The sequence below is a fragment of the Leptodactylus fuscus genome, chromosome 4, assembly GCF_031893055.1.
Source record: "Leptodactylus fuscus isolate aLepFus1 chromosome 4, aLepFus1.hap2, whole genome shotgun sequence".
NCBI lineage: Eukaryota > Metazoa > Chordata > Amphibia > Anura > Leptodactylidae > Leptodactylus > Leptodactylus fuscus.
The window spans coordinates 18889020-18907839 of record NC_134268.1 but is presented as its reverse complement, the minus strand read 5'-3'; the positions used below and the strand labels follow the sequence as shown (position 1 = coordinate 18907839).

Sequence of the window (18820 nt, the reverse complement as noted above, 5' to 3'; positions counted from 1 at the left end):
GGTGTATGCAGATATGCAGCTAAAACCCTATGTTTTTGCTGTAGTTTTCAGTGAGGTTGTTATTTTTACATGTGGAGCAAATTATTTAACGTGTTTCATCTGTAAAAAATTTTAAGAAATGCATAAATCCCCCTGAACTTCTGCTAGCCTCCAATTGCTAGCAGAAAAAGGAACCCATAGAAGTCAATGGGAGGCTTTTTTTTTCAACGCTGAAATTCCACACCAAATTCCTCACCATTTTCTTCTGTGTGAATGGACCCTTTCTGTGAAAAGCGCTGCAGCAAAAACCACGAAATGTTACCGCCGCAATATTTCCCACGGTGCTTTTCTATGGCCCACTATGTGGAATCTTTAAAATCTGCTCTTTCTTAATCTCATCCACACATCGCAGAGAAAAATAAGCTGCGTTTTCAAAAATGTGTGCATTTTTTTTAAAAAAACAAACACTGCATGTTAATTTTGTCAGCAGAATAGCGAGTGTTTCCATATATATTTAATAAGGGAAGAATAAACACAGAGAAAAATGGAGCAAAACTTTGGAAAAAATGCAGCACGTTTTACGGCACTATTTTCTGCAACGTTTTACAGCTGTGATTTGATACGTGTGGCTTTAGCCTTTGGGTATTTCATTACTGCTGTAGTTTAAACCCTTCCTGCCAATGATAGTCATCGGCCACAAGGTTTTGCAGGGGTCTCTGAGGGGGCTATGCACACAGAGATGTGCACTACAAATCCACAGGGCGCTGTCATTTGCAGCTGCTTACAATTGACTTGGTCCTACCTAATTCTGCGGCCAGGTGGAGAGGTGTGCGTTGCTTGTGGTCTCGGACATCATTGTCTGCCTCGTGCTTTAGAAGAATTTTCAGGGAACTAACGGCATCATACTTAGCTGCATAATGGAGCGGTGTCTGCTTCCCGTTGGTTACTGCATGAAGGTTTGCTGTAAGGAGAAGGACACACTGGGAAGGTTACTGAGTAGAGATGAGCGAACAGCGTTCGATCGAGTACATGTTCAATCGAGATGTCGATTCTAGTCGAACGCCAGGTGGCAAACTCGCTAAAAATTCGATTCCCTTCCCACCTTCCCTGACGCTTTTTTTTGCACCAATAACTGCGCAGGGGAGGTGGGACAGGAACTACGAAAATGGAGGCATCGAAAAAAAATCGGAAAAAGTAATTGGCTGGCTAAATCAGGTGACCTCCAATTCATGGATTTAATGGATTTAATATCCGGTTCATATGAGACTGTGAACTATGTGTCAAAGATTCAGCAGAGCTGAGTGTGCAGCAGGGTTCACATCTCTGGTGTAGCAGTGCTGGCTGTGCGCTCAGCTCGGCTGCATCTCCGGTATAATAATTGTTCATGTGTGTCCACAGTGGGGCATAATACTGTGTGCAGGGGCTACTATGGGACATAATACTGTGTATAAGGGCCACTATGGGGCATAATAGTGTGTGCAGGGGCCACTATGGGGCACAATAGAGAGTGCAGGAATGCGTGGAGGGATTTGGTTGGGGTCTTCGGCAGGCTTCAGTCGGGGAGGGGGGGGAGAGCCATGTTACGCCACTGTGCCCTGCCCAATATACCCCTTTTTCCGCATGGCCTATTAGATTCCCTAAACTAACTGGAAGTCTCCTTAGGAAAAAAAAAACAGTAGCCTTGAGGCTTTTACATTGTAATGTTGGATTACAGTAAGGTTGAGGTTTACTGCACCACAGGCAGGACAACAGGTCTTATCTATTTGACAGGACAATATGCAGATACCTCACTATAGGACTGCTCTTAGGATTTATGTCCCTACCTGTATTATAGATCAGTGCTGTATAGTTCTGTAATACCCAATCCCATAATGCTACGGGCCCATATAACAATTACACATGAGTAATACATTATACTATACATAATTCATATCTTTATCGCCGCATAATAAATCCAAACTCTATTTAATGTATTACTACAATGATATGTTGAAACATATGACTATTTATAGGTTTGCGTACCTCCATATTTTAATAAAAGGCTGATCATGTCAGGGTAATCCATTGCAGCTGCCACGTGCAGTGGAGTGACTCCATAATGATCTGGCTTGTTTATATCAGCATGTCTTTTGATCATGAATTCAGCGACTTCAGTCTGCCAGCTTTTACATATCTAGATATAAAACACATGGCTCTCACCTCTGCTCTGTAACCACATTAGTTTATGGATAGGCTGGACACAAGAGAACAGGTCATCTCACCTCATGCATCACTGTCTGTCCATGTCTGTCCACTTCATTCACATCACAGCCTTGGGCGAGGAAATTATCAATGGTATCGAAGCTGATCTGCAGAGAAACATATCATGGTCAGTCAATAGAAATACATTTTTTTTATATATATATATATATATATATATATATATATATATATATATATATATAAAAGAAAAAAACGTATTTCCACCTATTGAAGAATATTTCTTTCAGTAGCTAGTCATCTCATGGACCACAGCTCACAGACACAACTTCCACCAGCTGCACAGACTGTTAAAAAACACCTGAGCCGCGAATATGGCCTCAAAATCTTGACCAAAATACTCTGGGTGAACTTACCCTAATATTGATAACCTATCCTTAGGCTGGGTTCACGCGTTGTATTTGGGACTGGAATTTGACACGGGGGCCGCCTCAGATTCCGAACCAAAAAAGTGCACCGGCATCCAGTTGCGCACTCTGCTCCGGATTAGGCCCAAATGGAGGAGGGAGTGTCTTCAGGAGGATTTGTGAGGCAACTCTACATGAGGAATGAGCATGTCCGTTCTTTTTTCTGGGAGCCGGAACAAACCACTCCCGGAAAAAAGAACTGACAGGCTCCCATGGATTTCAATGGGAGCCGTCTTTTTGGTTAGGATTTTGAGGCGGATACGGCCTCAGGCTCCGTTCCCATGGAGTATCGCGCCGCGCATTCACACACGTATAGACGTGTCAGAGTGTGAGCGCTCAAAACAGATCCCATTCACTTCAATGTGTGCCGGCTTATGGGCGCTAGACATTGAAATCGATGGGAGGCTTTTTAACCCATTGATTTCAATGTGTAGCGCGCGTGAGTCGGCACACATTGAAGTGAATGGGATCTGTTTTGAGCGCTCATACTCTGACATGTGTATACGTGTCTGAACGCGCAGCACATTACTCCGTGGGAACGGAGCCTCAAAATCCTGATTAAAATACCCCGCCTAAACGACAGAGACCTGTGTGAAGATGTAAACCTAGCCTTAACCTTACAGAGAAGTGAAAGCACTGGCGACTTGAAGACTGGCCCCCAATTCTCTGGGACATTGTGGTTCCCAGTAACATTTACATGCCGGGAGCCGTGCTACTCACTCACTGTACAAAGTGAAAGTGAAATCTATGGAGCATTATTACCTTCCATTAAAAGATTGGAAAGCAGAATTGGACTAGTTGAAGGATTTTGAAGAGGGAGACTGCCTCAAAATCCTCTCCAAATAACCTAATTTTCCAGTTGAACACATAAGAAGTGCTCTGGATTGTTGCACTGTATGACCAATGCACTTTTTGTCTACACTATTTTTGTATGTTAACCAGAGTACTGGATACCTGTTCTCCTTCATTTTTACTGAGATATATGAAATATTTCAGAAGAGTCGACTGAGGCTTGGGATTGTTGGGATTGGTCACTTCTTCTGGAAGGTGAATGGACTCATCACCAGGGTCATCAAACTTGTCCTCCAGCCCGGAGTAGGTTTCAGATGAAGTGCGACCTACAATGAGGAGGAAACAAAGGAGTGAGATCATGTAATATCACTAATGTAATGTAAATTGGGAAGGAAACAATATGGCAGGAATCTTCTGCGGCTACCAATCCTGTGTGCTGCTGTATGGCAGAGATATTCTGCTCTAGAAGCAATCCTACTAAAAGACACAAGGCAAAAGCAAACATACTAGGACACAGAACACACAGTAACAAGAATTGAAAGGGATTTGATGAGTCAGTATATAGCCTCGTTCATATTGTGCATTTATTACAGCATTGAAGCTGCACTACCATATATTCTGGATATATATACATATATATATATATATATATATATATATATATATATATATATATATATATATATATACACTATAGCCATACAAATATCCAGTGCCTGGTACCTGGTTTGGCAATGTCATCTTTTGATCGCTTGAGGATAGGGATGTACTTGGAGTACTGAGTCTGTATCCAGGATAGAGATTCATCGGAAGCCATGACATGCCTCTTCAAGAGAAAAAATTATAGAAACTGAGACAGAAGCGAGAACTAACACTGACAATCCTTGTTCTGTCCGCCAGCAGAGATCTGTGCAAGCTGCTCACTGGACTACAGATAGACGGGTGCTTGTATAATGCGGAAAACTGAGGCTGGTGGGTCACTGGTTATATCTCTGGAACTATAAGGGTAAGTTCACACAGGGTTTTTTGGTCTGGAAACTGAGGCAGAGGCCTCAGGTTCTGGACCAAAATACAGGTAGCTGCGACTGGATGCCGATGCAGTGCATTGGCATCCAGTCGTGCACTCCGCTCCAGATTAGGCCCAAATGAATGGGCCTAGGAGGGATTGTCTTCAGGCGGATGTCGTGAGGCGAATCCGCCTGAAGAATTAGCATCTCGCTTCTTTTTTCCGGCACCCATTGATTTCAATGGGAGACGTCTTTTTGGTCAGGATTTTGAGGCAGATACGGCCTCAAAATCCTGACCAAAATACCCTGTGTGAACTTACCCTAAAACCTAGAACTGTAGTTCTGGTGTCAAATGAAGGATGCGATTCCCGGCTTTCATATGACACCAAGATGGCAGCAGAATGCTATCTATAGATACAGGGTCGGACTGGCCCGCCGGAGCACCGGGGGATCCCCCGGTGGGCCCCCGGGCCCGGACTATACTACTAATCATTTTAGCATAGGCAGGGGCCCGATCGGGCCCCTAACCACCCCATTGATGATCGGGCCCCTGCCTATGCTAAAATGATTTCAATCGGGCCCCTGCCCATGTCAGAGGAGGATTAGGGGAGGCGCTTAGGGCCCCTCCCCTAATCCTAAGAACCAGCGCAAGGAGAGCTACCGCTCTCCTTGCGCTTGTTCAGCCATCTACGTATCAGCGTAGGCGGCGTCATCACGCCGCCTACGCTGATACACAGACATCTGACAGAAGAGGATGCGGCAGCAGCGGGAGCAGCAGCAGCGCGCGGTCGGACGGTAAGTATAATAACTTTTTTTTTTGTTTTATAATAGGCCGCTGCCTGCTGGAGTATCTACCAGCAGGCAGCGGCCTATTTACCAACCCGGACCTGCTCACTGCCGCCCCCGCTTCCCCTTGTACTTTAGGCCGCGGCGGGCGGTAGTGAATAGGCCCGGGCCAGGCCGCGATCCCACTGCCGCTAATATTATACTCAGGGGTCTTTTCAGACCCCCGAGTATAATAATCGGAGCCCCAGGGGAGGTGAGGGAACATAATAAACAGTGTTACTCACCTCTCCGGGATCCGGTGTTACTCCTAGCTGGCTTCGGGGCTATATGGTAATGCCCAGACGTCACGTGGTCTGGGATATTACCATATAGGCCCAAAGCCTGTTCTAGCAGTAACATATAGGCCTGAAGCCTGTGGTAGTAGTAATAACCTGTTACTGCTACCACAGGCTTTGGGCCTATATGTTACTGCTAGCTCAGGCTTTGGGCCTATATGGTAATATCCCAGACCACGTGACGTCTGACACATTACCATATAGGCCCAAAGCCTGCTAGGAGTAAAATCAGATCCCGGCGAGGTGAGTAACAGTGTTTATTATGTTCTCTCACCTCCCCTGGGGCTCCGATTATTATACTCAGAGTCTGAAAAGACCCCCGAGTATAATAATAGTTCATGGGTGTGCAACTGTGGGGCATAATAGAGCTTGAAAGGTCCACTGTGGCCCCTGTAACCTCTATTATGCCCCACAGCAGCCCCCCTGCAACCTCTGTTATGGCCCACAGTCTATTGTGCCACTGTGGGGCATAATATAGGCTGCAGGGGCTGCTGTGATATATATATATATATATATATATATATATATATATATATATATATATATATATATATATATATGGTCTGGATGTGTGGAGAAGTGAGGAGTCAAAGATGTCTGTGTTTCAAACTTTACAGAGTCAAGTCACAGCTGGAAGAAGTGGTCATGGCGGTCCAAAGGGAAGAGACGGGAAATGTGGGAAGACGTCTCCTGTGAGTATTACTGCACAAAATATTACTGCATTGTATTTATTGTAATGTTGTGATTTATTGTAATGGTACTGCTAGCACCCCCAATCCCCCCGCTGTCTGAGGTGGACAATCGAAAGATGCCCCCAAATCTTTCAATTACTACAACTCCCAGCAGCTCCAGATGCCCTGGAACTGTTGAGAGTTGTAGTCCACCCACCCCATAGATGATGTCCCACTCTATTGTTATGCTGGTGCCCTTTTCTAGAGCTCCAGCATAACAATATCCAAGTTTCAGAAACGCTGAGGACTTAGGGTATGTTCACACATCAGTATGCCATCCGTCCGTTTGAATTAGTTTGACACTTCAAAATGGACTGATACACATACTGATCTCTACTCTGGTTACAATTGCTACTTTTAATCCCCTTATCTGTCCTCTAGGGGACGGAGAGCGTTTGCTATCAGCATAAAAAGGTGTCAGTATACAATCAGTATGTGCCTCAGTCCGTTTTGAAGTGTCAAACTGAATTCAAACGGACGGATGGCATACTGATGTGTGAACATACCCTTATCTGCCTGAAAATGGCTGACACCTGGCGGACCTCATTATGTTAATGAGGTCTGCCACTGTCTGTGTGTAACCGTCATTTTCATAGTCCACCTCTCCGTCATTCTGGTCCCATTGTGGACCTGTATGACGGAGAGCTTGCCGCTGTTGTGAACCTAGCATAAGGCTATCTCTACACTATAACTTCTGTCATACAACCAAAGATGTCGCCCTGTGATTCTTTCACTCATGTTAGTGAATGGAGTCACTTTGCAACCTGAGGGACCCAATGCGGCTCCATTCACTAATGTGAAAGAGTCCCAAAGGGACACTGTGATCTTTGGTTGCATGAAGGAAGTAGTAGTGTAGCCATAGCTGTTTTGCACACTGTATTGTGCGTGAAAATGCACTTTAAATGTGTATAATGGCAAAAACTGGACGGGCGATATTACATATGGCAGTAGGGTGGGCCCCTGGAAATAATCCCACTGGTGGGCCCTAGTCACCCCAGTCCGACCCTGTATAGATATCAGCAGTTGAAAACGCAGTTGCAATTTGCAGCTGTTGCCAAGCCAGACTATGGCCTCATCAGGTGAAATCTCTAGAAATACAGGTAGGATGATGTCACATAACAGCTGAGAATCTCGTTTTTCATACATCAGAATCATTGTTCTAAGTTGTATAATACCTTAGATATAACTGTTTTACATGGCAGCCTCCAGCCTCAGCTTCCCAACATTATATAAGCTTATACAAGATCTCTGCTGGCAATACAGGAAGACACAAAGTGGATTTCAGCACAGGATTTCACAGAAACGAGACAACATTTGTTATTAAAGTATATTACAATATTTATCAATGACACAAATACTGCCAGACAATCAAAAAATTAGGGACGCTATAAAAATTAAATTTTCATATCGATGACCCATCGATGGAAAAGGTCATCAGTATGTAATTTGTCAATTTAATTCCAGCACCAAGAGGCTGCTAGATAATCTGTGCAGGATCCGGGTGTCAGTACCATACAAATCACACCATATAAATTTCATTTTGGGTCGGAAAACCCCTTTAATTTAAGTCAGGGTATTTGGAAGAGCTCCCTGTAGGGACCAGAACATGAAGCTCCACTAGTAAATCTGTAATGGGACCTCCACTTATAATGTGCTATCTATAATTCGGGTCTCTTCTGATGTAGTGCTACCTTTGCACCCCCTAGAGATAGACCCCTTGTAGGGACTGGGGTCCAATCTGTCCTTGCTGTGGGTCCTATGATTCCCTTATAGGATCCTGACTATAAGAGGTGTATACAGTATATATCAGATAACATATTAGTAAAGTCCCACGCCGCTCTTCTAGTATTTATTTTATAGGTCACCACAGCGATATATAATACAAATTCTATAGTACACAAACTAATACATATGTATACCCTTGCCGGATGTGTCCATTAATATTACCGTGTACATTTTCCTAGGTATTTACTTCTATATTATAAGGAGAGCGCAGCAGCAGCCATTGTGTACAGGCTACCAATATGTCACGGCCATTAATAAAGTGCCACCAGGTCGGCATTGTGGTAATTGTACAAGTTTATTTTTACCCTCATCAGATTCACGCCAGAAGACAAATTCATTATTCATAAGGGGAGATATATCCTGGGGGAGTGTGATCGTCCTCGGAGGACTCCACTCTCTTCAGCTTCTCGGAGCTCCTCCTTATTGAAATCACTGACTTCTGTGTGTTCTCCAGATTTCAATGTAATGACTTCCATATTTAAAGCGACAGTCCCCAATATTAAGCACAAAGGTAACCAGCAAGAATTTAATGTTAAAGGGACAGTATAGCAGAATCTTATATACATTTGACAGGCGGTTGAGGACAATCTTTTGCTCTCTGTCATTGGCTAGTAAAGTTTTAAGCCTCCGGCCACACGTTAGGGCCTCCCAGCCTGTACGGGAACTAATGAAGGTGAAAATGGTTGTATTGCCACTTGAAAGTTGTCACCACCACAATACAACAGTTTGGGGCATCTGGCCTACATTGAGGTCTATTCCGGTCATGCACCAATTTTTTTGACTGTCGTGTTGACATCCATATTGCAAATTTCATGTCATATGAACCAATTTCAGAAAGAACTGTATGATACTTAAACTCCCCTGTGGTGGCGCTAATGGGAATTTAACTTCCTGCCTGATTGTTAACATAGATTGATTACATCTAATTGTGGCATCCCCTTGTGATCACCTTGTTTTCGGAGGACTCTTTTTACCTAATAACCTGTGTAAAATTAGAGGCACCCGGGGGCAACACGGTGGCTCAGTGGTTAGCACTGCAACCTTGCAGTGCTGGAGTCCTGGGTTAGAATCCTGCCAGGAACAACATCTGCAAGGAGTTTGTATGTTCTCCCCATGTTTGCGTGGATTTCCTCCCATACTACAAAAGACATACTAATAGGCAAAAAAAAAAAGTACATTGTGATCCCTATATGGGGCTCACAATCTACATTATAAAAAAAAAAAAAAAAAAAATCTATGGCACCTGGAAGTACTGAAAGGGCCGATAGATGTCATTGGGTGCCTTATTATAGATTACAGCATATACAACCAGGCATATGGGCCCTGGTGCAATAGCTCAGCTTGGACCCCCTTCTGTGACTTCTTATAACCAAGAGCCGCGCCCCATCCATATATTTTAGCAGCATTTACATTTCCCTTCTCTTCTCCATCTGGTCCAGACCGCCATGATGACTTGTTCACATCATGCACATGTAGAGTAGGGGAAAAGGGAAACACAGCCCACTATTTCAGGCTATGACTAAGGTACATACGGTACCGAAACTTGTCAGCCCTGGCGTTTCTCCACACCCATGTGAGTCAAATATTGCTATATATGCCATGTATTTTTTGAAAAAAAAATTTGTACATTTTAAAACAAACAAAATCTATGAAGAATAAAGCAAAGTCGATTTTTATGCCATTTGAGATTGCTGGTTTTCCTTGGAAGAAATTCCTTTTAACCCTTGTTCACATCATGTCTGTGCACAAATGCTTCCCATTATTCCCATCTCCTGTCGGTGCCCCCCACATAGTATTCATGTCCCAGCCTCCTCCACAGAATCCTTCCTCAATCACTTGCCGCTGACCCACTGATATGTTTGTCATGAAAGATTTAATCTTCCACTTTCTGACAGTGGAAGGCTGTGTATCATAAATCTTCTCACTCCAGTGCACCAGAGGGAAGGGGGAATACATTTACAATGCACAGACTACTGGCCATCAAAGGAAATCAGAAAGGAGATTGAAGAAGTTTTACCAGCCCTAGAGTGGCGCGGGCGACCTGTGGGCCCCCGTTGCTGTGACCCCTATAATTTTCCAGTGTATACAACTCAGATCTGTAATTTGTCTGTGTGCATGAGGCCTTACTGTTCTAAGCTAGTGACATAATCTGGAATAAAGCCAAACCAGAATGTCTCCTCCAGAAGGAAAGAAGACCCATCCACAGACAACTGTTTTGAGGATTGCCCCCCAATCTGTGCACTAGCTTGATCAGACAAGATCCCATGACAGCCACTGGGGAGCGTTATTTCTTTCCTGGGGAGTATTATTTCCTGCCTGGATGGACACTGGGATGCTTTATACGGTGACTGCAGTGTTGGAGACTTATTATTTGCCTGGGAGTCACTGGTGAGTATTATTACTTGCCTAGAGCAACTAGGGAGCAACTAGGGAGCCACAGGGTCACATTATTTCTTAGATAGCCCTAGACTGTGTAAGGAAAGGGCTGTGGACTCATTGGCTAGATTATTAAAGATATTTGGTAAATATTGGTGACGTTTTGGTCTTAGTCCATAAAAAAGAGAGCACGTAGGCGGGTACTCACCTTCTACCACGGACGTTTTGGTGAGAGGAACAGTACCTGCAGATGGCAGACTCTTTGGAGCGTTTGATTCAGGAGAGGGTGGCCAGCCAGGGCCCTGGCTGGCTGCTCAGCATCCTGCAGCAATCCTGCGACTCCGGTGTCGGCGGCTCCTCTTCCAGGAGTTCGGGCAGACCGCAGCGGGTATCTCGCCCGCCGGCGCGGTTGAGCCCCAGCCCGCCACAGCGTGGAGGTGCCGGCGCTGCCAAGCAGCGTAAGGAGTCTCGGGCTCGCGGAGGACCGGCGGCTTCTGACTGCGTCGGGACAGGTGAGCAGTCCGGCGGGGTCGCGCAGCGGTCCAGTGGGGGTGCGGGGGGGGTCCCTTGCTCCCGTGGCGGCCGGCTCGCATAGGCCCAACATGGCCGCCGCCACGAGGTCCTGTGCTGGGGCTGCTGCGGTCTTGGGGGGGGGAGGAGCCTCTCCTCTCCTCTTCGATGACGTGCCTCGGGGCGGGTCTTCCCCCTCCAGAGCTGGTGGGACGGCCGGAAATGAAGGGGCGGAAGGGGCGGGGCCTAGCTCCGTGCTTGCCGGAGCTGAACAAGACTTAACCCCCGAAGGCCTGGTCTGCAGCGCGGCAGCAGCAGCTTTTCCTGGAGGCGGTGAGAAACCTCAGCCCCCTGCAGGGCTCTGCATTGGGGACCGAGTGCGTGCGGGTGCCTCGGGCATAGTGACGTCGGGGGGCGTGGCCTCGGGCATAGTGGTGTCGGGGGGCGTGGCCTCGGGCATAGTGACGTCGGGGGCGTGGCCTCGGGCATAGTGCCGTCGGGGGGCGTGGCTTCGGGTGTTGTCATGGGTACGGGCTCCGCTGATTTTGCGGCCGTGCGCATGTGTGGGTCGGCGCGTTCCGCCCCTTTGGGGGATTTTTATTCGGGGGGTGGGGGGGCCAGAGGGGTCCGCCGGGTTGCTTCGGCTAGCGCTTCGCGTGGCGGCGTTCCGCGCGATACCAGGGTCAGGGAAGGGGGCCGCCGGTTTTCGCGTCATCATTCTAACGTGTCTCCTTTTTCTGAGTCCTCCTCATCAGAGGACGACAGGTACCGCCGTGGCAGTGGGCGTCACCTGGATTCTTCTGGAAGGCACGGCAGCAGGAGGAGCTATCGCAGTCGCACAAGCCATACTGGACGTCGCACCCCGAGCAGTCGTTCGTCCTCCAGGTCACGTCGGAGCTATAGCCGCTCAGACCGAAGGCTGCGGGACCGGTCGCGACATTCTTCATCACGCAGAGGGAGTCGTCGGGGATCTCCAGCCGAGGCTCGTCCGGAGAGGGCTACGTCTTCTGCATCCGGTCCTAGTCGTCAAGAATCACAGCCTCTACCGACCGCTCCAGTGCCGGCTGCTCCTCTTCCGGTCCCTACAGGGCCGCAACCCGGTGAGTACGCCCGTGCCTGGGCACCTCACACTGCACCTACACTAGCTCCCGGTCAGGACCTCTCTTCTTTCCTTAGGCAGTTACTTGCAGTCTCGGAGGGATCGCAAGCTAGACAGGACGTGGTTTCCGCTACTGCGCCCGGGGGGGTTGCTCCCTCACCGGCCGTAGAGTTGGTTTCCAATTGCATGCTCCGAGACACCATGTTCTGTGGGGTTGCTCCGTTAGGGACTCATGTCCCGGCGGAGCTTAGAGACAAGATAGGGAAAGGGGAATTTATAGACATTTGGTCCTTGCTGTCGGCAGACCATATTGCCGTCGACAAGGAGCGAACTTTTGAGAAGGGTTCTGAGCGTAAGCAGAAAGTGGCCAAGACCTTCGGCAACTGGCTGCAGGCTTTCGCCACTATGGCTTACATTATTTGCCAGACTTCTCCGTCAAAGGGCCCGGAGCTCTTTGTTTACCTGGACACGGTGTATAGTGCGTATAAGTTGCACGGGGGTTCGGCCTGGTGGCGGTACGACGAGGAGTATCGTCGCCGCCTGGCGCTTACCCCCTCCGTCGGTTGGGCCTCTAAGGCCACCGACGTTTGGATACAGTTGATCCTTTCCCAGCGTCCCCAGCGGCCATTTCCCTCCGGTGCCGCCGGTGCGGGGCAGCAGCCCGCAGCGGCGGCACAGCGGCAGAGTGGCACGTGTTGGCTCTACAATGAGGGCCACTGCCGTTTCCACTCTGCCTGTCGATTCAAGCACGAGTGTTCAATCTGTGGTGGGTCGCACTCGGCTTTGCGCTGCTTCCGACGCAACAGGCAGGGCGGAAAGCTGGGTGCTGCCGGCAGCGCAGAGAACACCAGTGAACGTGCGGCTGCTGGAGCAGTGGCTCGCCCTCTACCCCAGGAGGCGGGAAGCAAGCCTGCTTCTTGAGGGTTTCTCTAGTGGTTTCTATATTCCCCATGCTTCTTCTTCGGTTATGTTTCTTTCACCTAATCTGAAGTCGGTCAGGGAGAACGAGGAGATGGCTTGGGAGAAGGTAATGAAAGAGGTGATGTTGGGCCGGATGGCCGGTCCTTTTGCCGATCCCCCGTTGTCGAATTTGAGAGTTTCTCCGTTGGGTTTAGTGCCCAAAAAGGAGGCTGGCAAGTTTCGACTCATACATCACCTCTCTTACCCTCCCGGGTCGTCGGTTAATGACGGCATTTCGAAGGAGGATGCGGCGGTGTCGTACACCTCCTTCGACAGGGCCGTTTTTCTGGTTGGTAAGGCTGGTCGGGGTGCTCTGTTGGCAAAATCCGACATTGAGTCGGCGTTTCGTTTGCTGCCGGTGCACCCCGACTGTTTCCATTTGTTAGGCTGTAGGATTAGGGATAGTTTTTTCGTCGACATGTGCCTGCCTATGGGATGTTCCATTTCCTGCTACTATTTTGAGTTGTTTAGCTCCTTCTTGGAGTGGTCTTTGCGCTATGAATCGGGCATCCCGTCGGTTTTGCACTATCTCGACGATTTCTTGTTTGTTGGTCCAGGGGATTCACCAGTTTGTGCTTATTTATTGGCTACCTTTCGGTCTCTGATGTCCCGGCTTGGGGTTCCCCTTTCGGCTGAGAAGACGGAGGGCCCATCTACACGGCTGTCGTTTCTCGGTATAGAGATCGATTCAGCCGAGATGGTTTTCAGGCTTCCGCCGGATAAGCTCGACCGTCTCCTCGGCATGGTCGGGGATTTCCTTTTGGCTAAAAAGGTCACGTTACACCAGATGCAGTGTCTCCTCGGCCTCTTGACATTCGCTTGCCGGGTTCTGCCCATGGGGCGCGCCTTTTGTCGCCGGCTGTCGCTGGCCACAAAGGGCGTGCTGCAGCCCGACCATTTTATTCGCATTACGCGTCCTTTAAAAGAGGATCTGCGTGTTTGGTGCGCTTTTCTCTCTCAGTTCAATGGTCGGGCGGTTTGTCAGCAGGCTGAGGTTGCCAATGCCGAGCTTTCTTTATTTACGGATGCGGCTGGTGGTGACGGTTTCGCGGCCGTTTTCGGGGATGAGTGGTGCAGGGGGTCTTGGCCACTACTGTGGTTCGAGACGGGCCTGGTTAAGAACTTGGCTTTATTGGAATTTTTCCCGATTGTGGCCGCGGTAGAGCTTTGGGGAGATAGGATGGCCAATCGTAGGATAGTGTTCTGGTGTGATAACCTTTCTGTAGTGCAGGTCATTAATAGTCAGTCTTCCTCCTCACCTCCGGTGCTGGCGCTGCTTCGGCATTTAGTTTTGCTTTGTTTACAGCGTAATATTTGGTTTAAAGCGCGCCATGTGCCTGGGGTGCGGAATGAGATTGCTGATGCCTTGTCTCGCTCACGTTTTCAGGTCTTCCGTGCCCTGCATCCGTCGGCGAGACCGGAGGGTTGGTTCTGCCCCGATTCCTTGTGGAGCCTGGTAGGGAACAACTGCTAGAGCTTATTCGAGATTCGGTATCTGCGACTACTTGGAGGAGTCACTACAGTGCTTGGGTCCTTTGGTTGTCTGTGTCTGGCGGTTCTGTACCAGCGGACGCTCCGAAGCTGCTAGATGTATCTTTGGAATTTTTAGTCAAGTTGAGAGATCAGGGGCTGTCTTACTGCGCTGTAGTTAAAAAATTGGCTGGGGTGGCGTTTATGCTCAAGCTTTTTGGTAGAGTTGATGTTACAAAGCATTTTGCTGTTAGACAAGTTTTGAAGGGTTGGCGGAAGGAGAAGCGTGGGGGGGATCGGCGCAGACCGGTTTCTTTTAGTTTGTTACGTCGTTTGTTCGGGGTTCTAGAGGTAGTGTGTCGGGATGGGTACGAAGTGGTGTTGTTGCGGGCCGCTTTCGCTTTAGCCTTTTTTGCGGCCCTCCGTATTGGGGAACTGGTCAGTCCCAGTAAGTCTAGGCCCGGGGGTTTGGGGGCGGGTGATGTTGTGGCTTCTGAAGCAGAGATTAGGATCTGTCTTCGTCGCTCGAAAACGGATGTTTTCGGGCGGGGAACATGGATCACGATTGGGCGCACGGGATCGGAGTTTTGCCCCGTGTTGTTGGTGAGTGATTACATGTCTCGGCGCCCCCAAGGGGAAGCCTTTTTGTTGCATGAGGCTGGTGCTCCGCTTACTCGTTTCCAGTTTTTGTCGGTTTTTCGTGCCTGTATAGTTGCTGTAGGGCTGGAGCCTCGGGACTTTGGCACCCATTCGTTCCGTATCGGTGCCGCTACAACGGCCGATGCTTGCGGTTTGGGCGACGAGGCTGTGAAGCGCTTGGGGCGCTGGAGGTCCGACTGCTTCCGGTCCTACATTCGGCCTGACCTGATGACTCCCTGAGCCTCGGCGTCCGCTGAGCGTGATGGGGTGCTGATTTGGGCCTTTCCGTCCCCTTTTTTGTGCATGCTATCCGTTTTTTCTCTTTCCTCTCTTTGCAGATGATGGCCCGGTAATGGTGTGGCTCATCGGCCACTCTTTTTTGTTTTGGGCGGAGAAGAGAGCTGCAGTTCGGCCTGGCGGTCTCCACTTTGGGCTGACTGGAGTTGATGTTCGTTGGCGGGGTCGACGGGGATTGCAGTGGAGGCAAGTGCTACCGGAGATAGTGGCTGCGGGTCGTGTGACAGCTGGTCCTGCGGTAGTTGTTGTGCACGCCGGAGGTAATGACTTAGGCCATGTAAAATTGGCCGAACTTATTACTATGATAAAAGAAGACCTCCGCCGCGTTTATGATTTTTTCGATCGCGTGGTCCTCGTCTGGTCGGAGGTCGTGCAACGCCTTTGCTGGAGAGGGGCGCGTGATGTTGCCGCAATTGATAGGGCGCGGCGGGTTTTGAACATTAGGGTCTCCAAGTTTGTTCGATCCTTGGGGGGGGTTGCTGTTCGGCATGTGGAGTTAGAGGGTAATAATGAGAGGCTGTTGATGAAGGACGGGGTGCACCTCGGTCCCATCGGGTCTGATATTTTCCTTTCAGGGTTACAAGATGGCTTGGAACGGGCTTTGGTTCTTTTGGGTGGGGGGGCCAACAGGCAGGTGTAGAGGGTGGGCGGTACACTGCCTGTTTGGGTGGCGGGGGGTCCATGCCCAAGTCTGAAGTGGTATTAGCCTACATGCTCGCTGGATCGCAGCGGAGCGTTCAGGAGAAGATGAGAAGGAAAACCGGAAGTGGGGCATGGACGGTTTACCCGTTTATTCGTTATTGGTTTTTTCTAAATAAAGCTGTGGCCTACCCCACTTATACCACACTTTAGTTTACTGTGGTTATTTACTTGCATATGCACATTTAGTAGGGATAGTCACCAAGGGGTAAAGTTATTCCTATAAAGGTATGGGTCCAATGAGTCTAGATAGCCCTAGACTGTGTAAGGAAAGGGCTGTGGACTCATTGGCTAGATTATTAAAGATATTTGGTAAATATTGGTGACGTTTTGGTCTTAGTCCATAAAAAAGAGAGCACGTAGGCGGGTACTCACCTTCTACCACGGACGTTTTGGTGAGAGGAACACCCGCCCACCCTGCCCTTCTGGTTTTGGTATCTGTGGACTGGTTTTTTTTTTTTTTTTTTTTTTTTTTTTTTTTTTCTCTTTGTTTGTTCGTTTTTTCTTTCTTTCAGATTCGTTGTCACAGCTGGCGGGGGGTCCATGCCCAAGTCTGAAGTGGTATTAGCCTACATGCTCGCTGGATCGCAGCGGAGCGTTCAGGAGAAGATGAGAAGGAAAACCGGAAGTGGGGCATGGACGGTTTACCCGTTTATTCGTTATTGGTTTTTTCTAAATAAAGCTGTGGCCTACCCCACTTATACCACACTTTAGTTTACTGTGGTTATTTACTTGCATATGCACATTTAGTAGGGATAGTCACCAAGGGGTAAAGTTATTCCTATAAAGGTATGGGTCCAATGAGTCTGCCTGGGGCGTACTGAGGAGCATTATGTCTTGTCTACAGTCCACAGATGAACCATATACGGTGTGTTGGGCCATTGGGGAGCAATGTGAGCAGAGTGATGGGTAAAGATAAAATGTTATAGTGCTAGGTGGGGTTGGTTGGGTGGTAAGTACAGGACAGTGTAGCTTTCACAATATGCAGATAAGGCTGGGTTCACATCTGCATTTGTCTCTCTTTGCAAAGCCAGTTATTGAAACCACCAATAAATCATTCTGAACAGTTCGTTTTTTTAAGACCCCCAAGTATAATAATCAGAGCCCCAGGGGAGGTGAGAGAAGTAATACTTACCTCTTCGGAATCCGGTGTTACTCCTAGCAGGCTTCGGGCCTATATGGTAATGTCCCAGACGTCACGAGGTCTGGGATATTACCATATAGGCCCAAAGCCTGTGTTTGCATTACCATATAGGCCCGAAGCCTGTGCTAGTAGTAATAGCCTGTTACTGCTAGCACAGGCTTTGGGCCTGTATGGTACTGCTAGTACAGGCTTTGGGCCTATATGGTAATATCCTAGGCCACGTGACGTCTGGGACATTACCGTATAGGCCCGAAGCCTGCTAGGATTAACATCGGATCCCGGAGAGGTGAGTAACAGTGTTTATTATGTTCCCTCACCTCCGCTGGGGGTCCGATTATTATACTCGGGGGTTTGAGACCCCTGAGTATAATAATAGTTCATGGGTGTGCAACTGTGGGGCATAATACAGCTTGAAGGGTCCATTATGGCCCTTGTAACCTCTATTATGCCCCACAGTGGCCCCCCTGCAACCTCTGTTATGGCCCACAGTCTATTGTGCCACTGTGGGGCATAATATAGGCTGCAGAATCCCAGGGTGCATGATAAAAAATCTGCCTGATAAAGCAAGGTAAATTTAAGTCTCGCACAATTCCTTTAAGTTATGAAGTAGCCACCAAAATTATTTTTTGGTTTGGGGTCACTGCAACATGATGAACTGTATTGCGGGGTCACGGCATTAGAAAGGTTGAGAACCACTGGTGTAAGCAGTGACAAGAATATGGCCGCTTACACACTGTGGCCGCGGGCATGCGCAGTCGGCTCTGCCCAAGGCCTAGAAGATTGAAAGGACGGAATAAGACACAGGGAGAGGGCGTTCCAGAAGAAGATAGACGTGGCGCTGGAGATTTCTGTCGCAACATTGGGGACGCCCCCAGTGCTGCGAGAGAACTCATTTGCATACCGAAGAAAACCGGGATATCTACAGAACGGCGGCGCGGAGAAGACATCTAAAGGTAGGAGAAGAGTAGCCTTTCTTAAGGATATTCCTACATTTTATCGAGGAAAAAATGTCATTTTAATGATAGAATTCCTTAAAAATTGAGGTCTATGGAAAGAAGGCACAAACGGATTACCAACAAGCAGTAACAGTTCCTCTGCAAACGCTTAGAATGAAGAAAGGTGAAACCAGATGTGTAAAAAATGGTCACAAATGGGCGGTTCTTTTGCCGGACGCCCAAAGACTAATCCATCTAAAAAAAAACTGATTTGAGTATCTGCAGTGTAACCGTTTGGAATCAGTTTTTGGACCAGTCATTTTGGCAGTGGACAGATCCCAGGCGCAAGTGTAACCCTAGCGTAAAACTGTATTGGAAAAACTGAATTTGGTTTTTGATTTTCTACTTTACAAGTGAAACAAATTTATTTAGAACGTTTCGGCTGTAAATTCAAAAACTGCACCAAATCGCATGTGGTGAGGGGGCCTCGAGGATTTTTCCCGGGCTGACTTGAGGGGGTCACAGTTTAACAGAGTGTAGAAAGCTGTTGTTAAGATGTCGGGACTCCTTAACCCACTGGGCCCCCCGTGACCATGGATGGTCTCCCCTA

General features: G+C 48.3%; 1 protein-coding gene across 3 annotated transcripts in view; it reads right to left on the bottom strand.

Annotated features, from left to right (window-relative positions):
* The window catches only part of LOC142200061 (uncharacterized), a 104905-nt gene that overhangs the window by 77796 nt on the left and 8289 nt on the right, over nt 1–18820 (bottom strand). Inside the window, exons 1-6 of one of the 3 annotated variants that reach the window (XM_075270107.1) lie at nt 10666–11002; nt 4161–4263; nt 3600–3763; nt 2241–2327; nt 2002–2152; nt 782–940 (exon numbers count right to left, since the gene is read on the bottom strand). In XM_075270107.1, the coding sequence (XP_075126208.1) occupies nt 782–940; nt 2002–2152; nt 2241–2327; nt 3600–3763; nt 4161–4254 (655 nt within the window). In that variant the 5' untranslated portion in view covers nt 4255–4263; nt 10666–11002. Of the gene's footprint in view, nt 1–781; nt 941–2001; nt 2153–2240; nt 2328–3599; nt 3764–4160; nt 4264–10665; nt 11003–18820 lie in introns of those variants that run through there. The other 2 variants (XM_075270105.1, XM_075270106.1) reach the window with 2 other exon arrangements.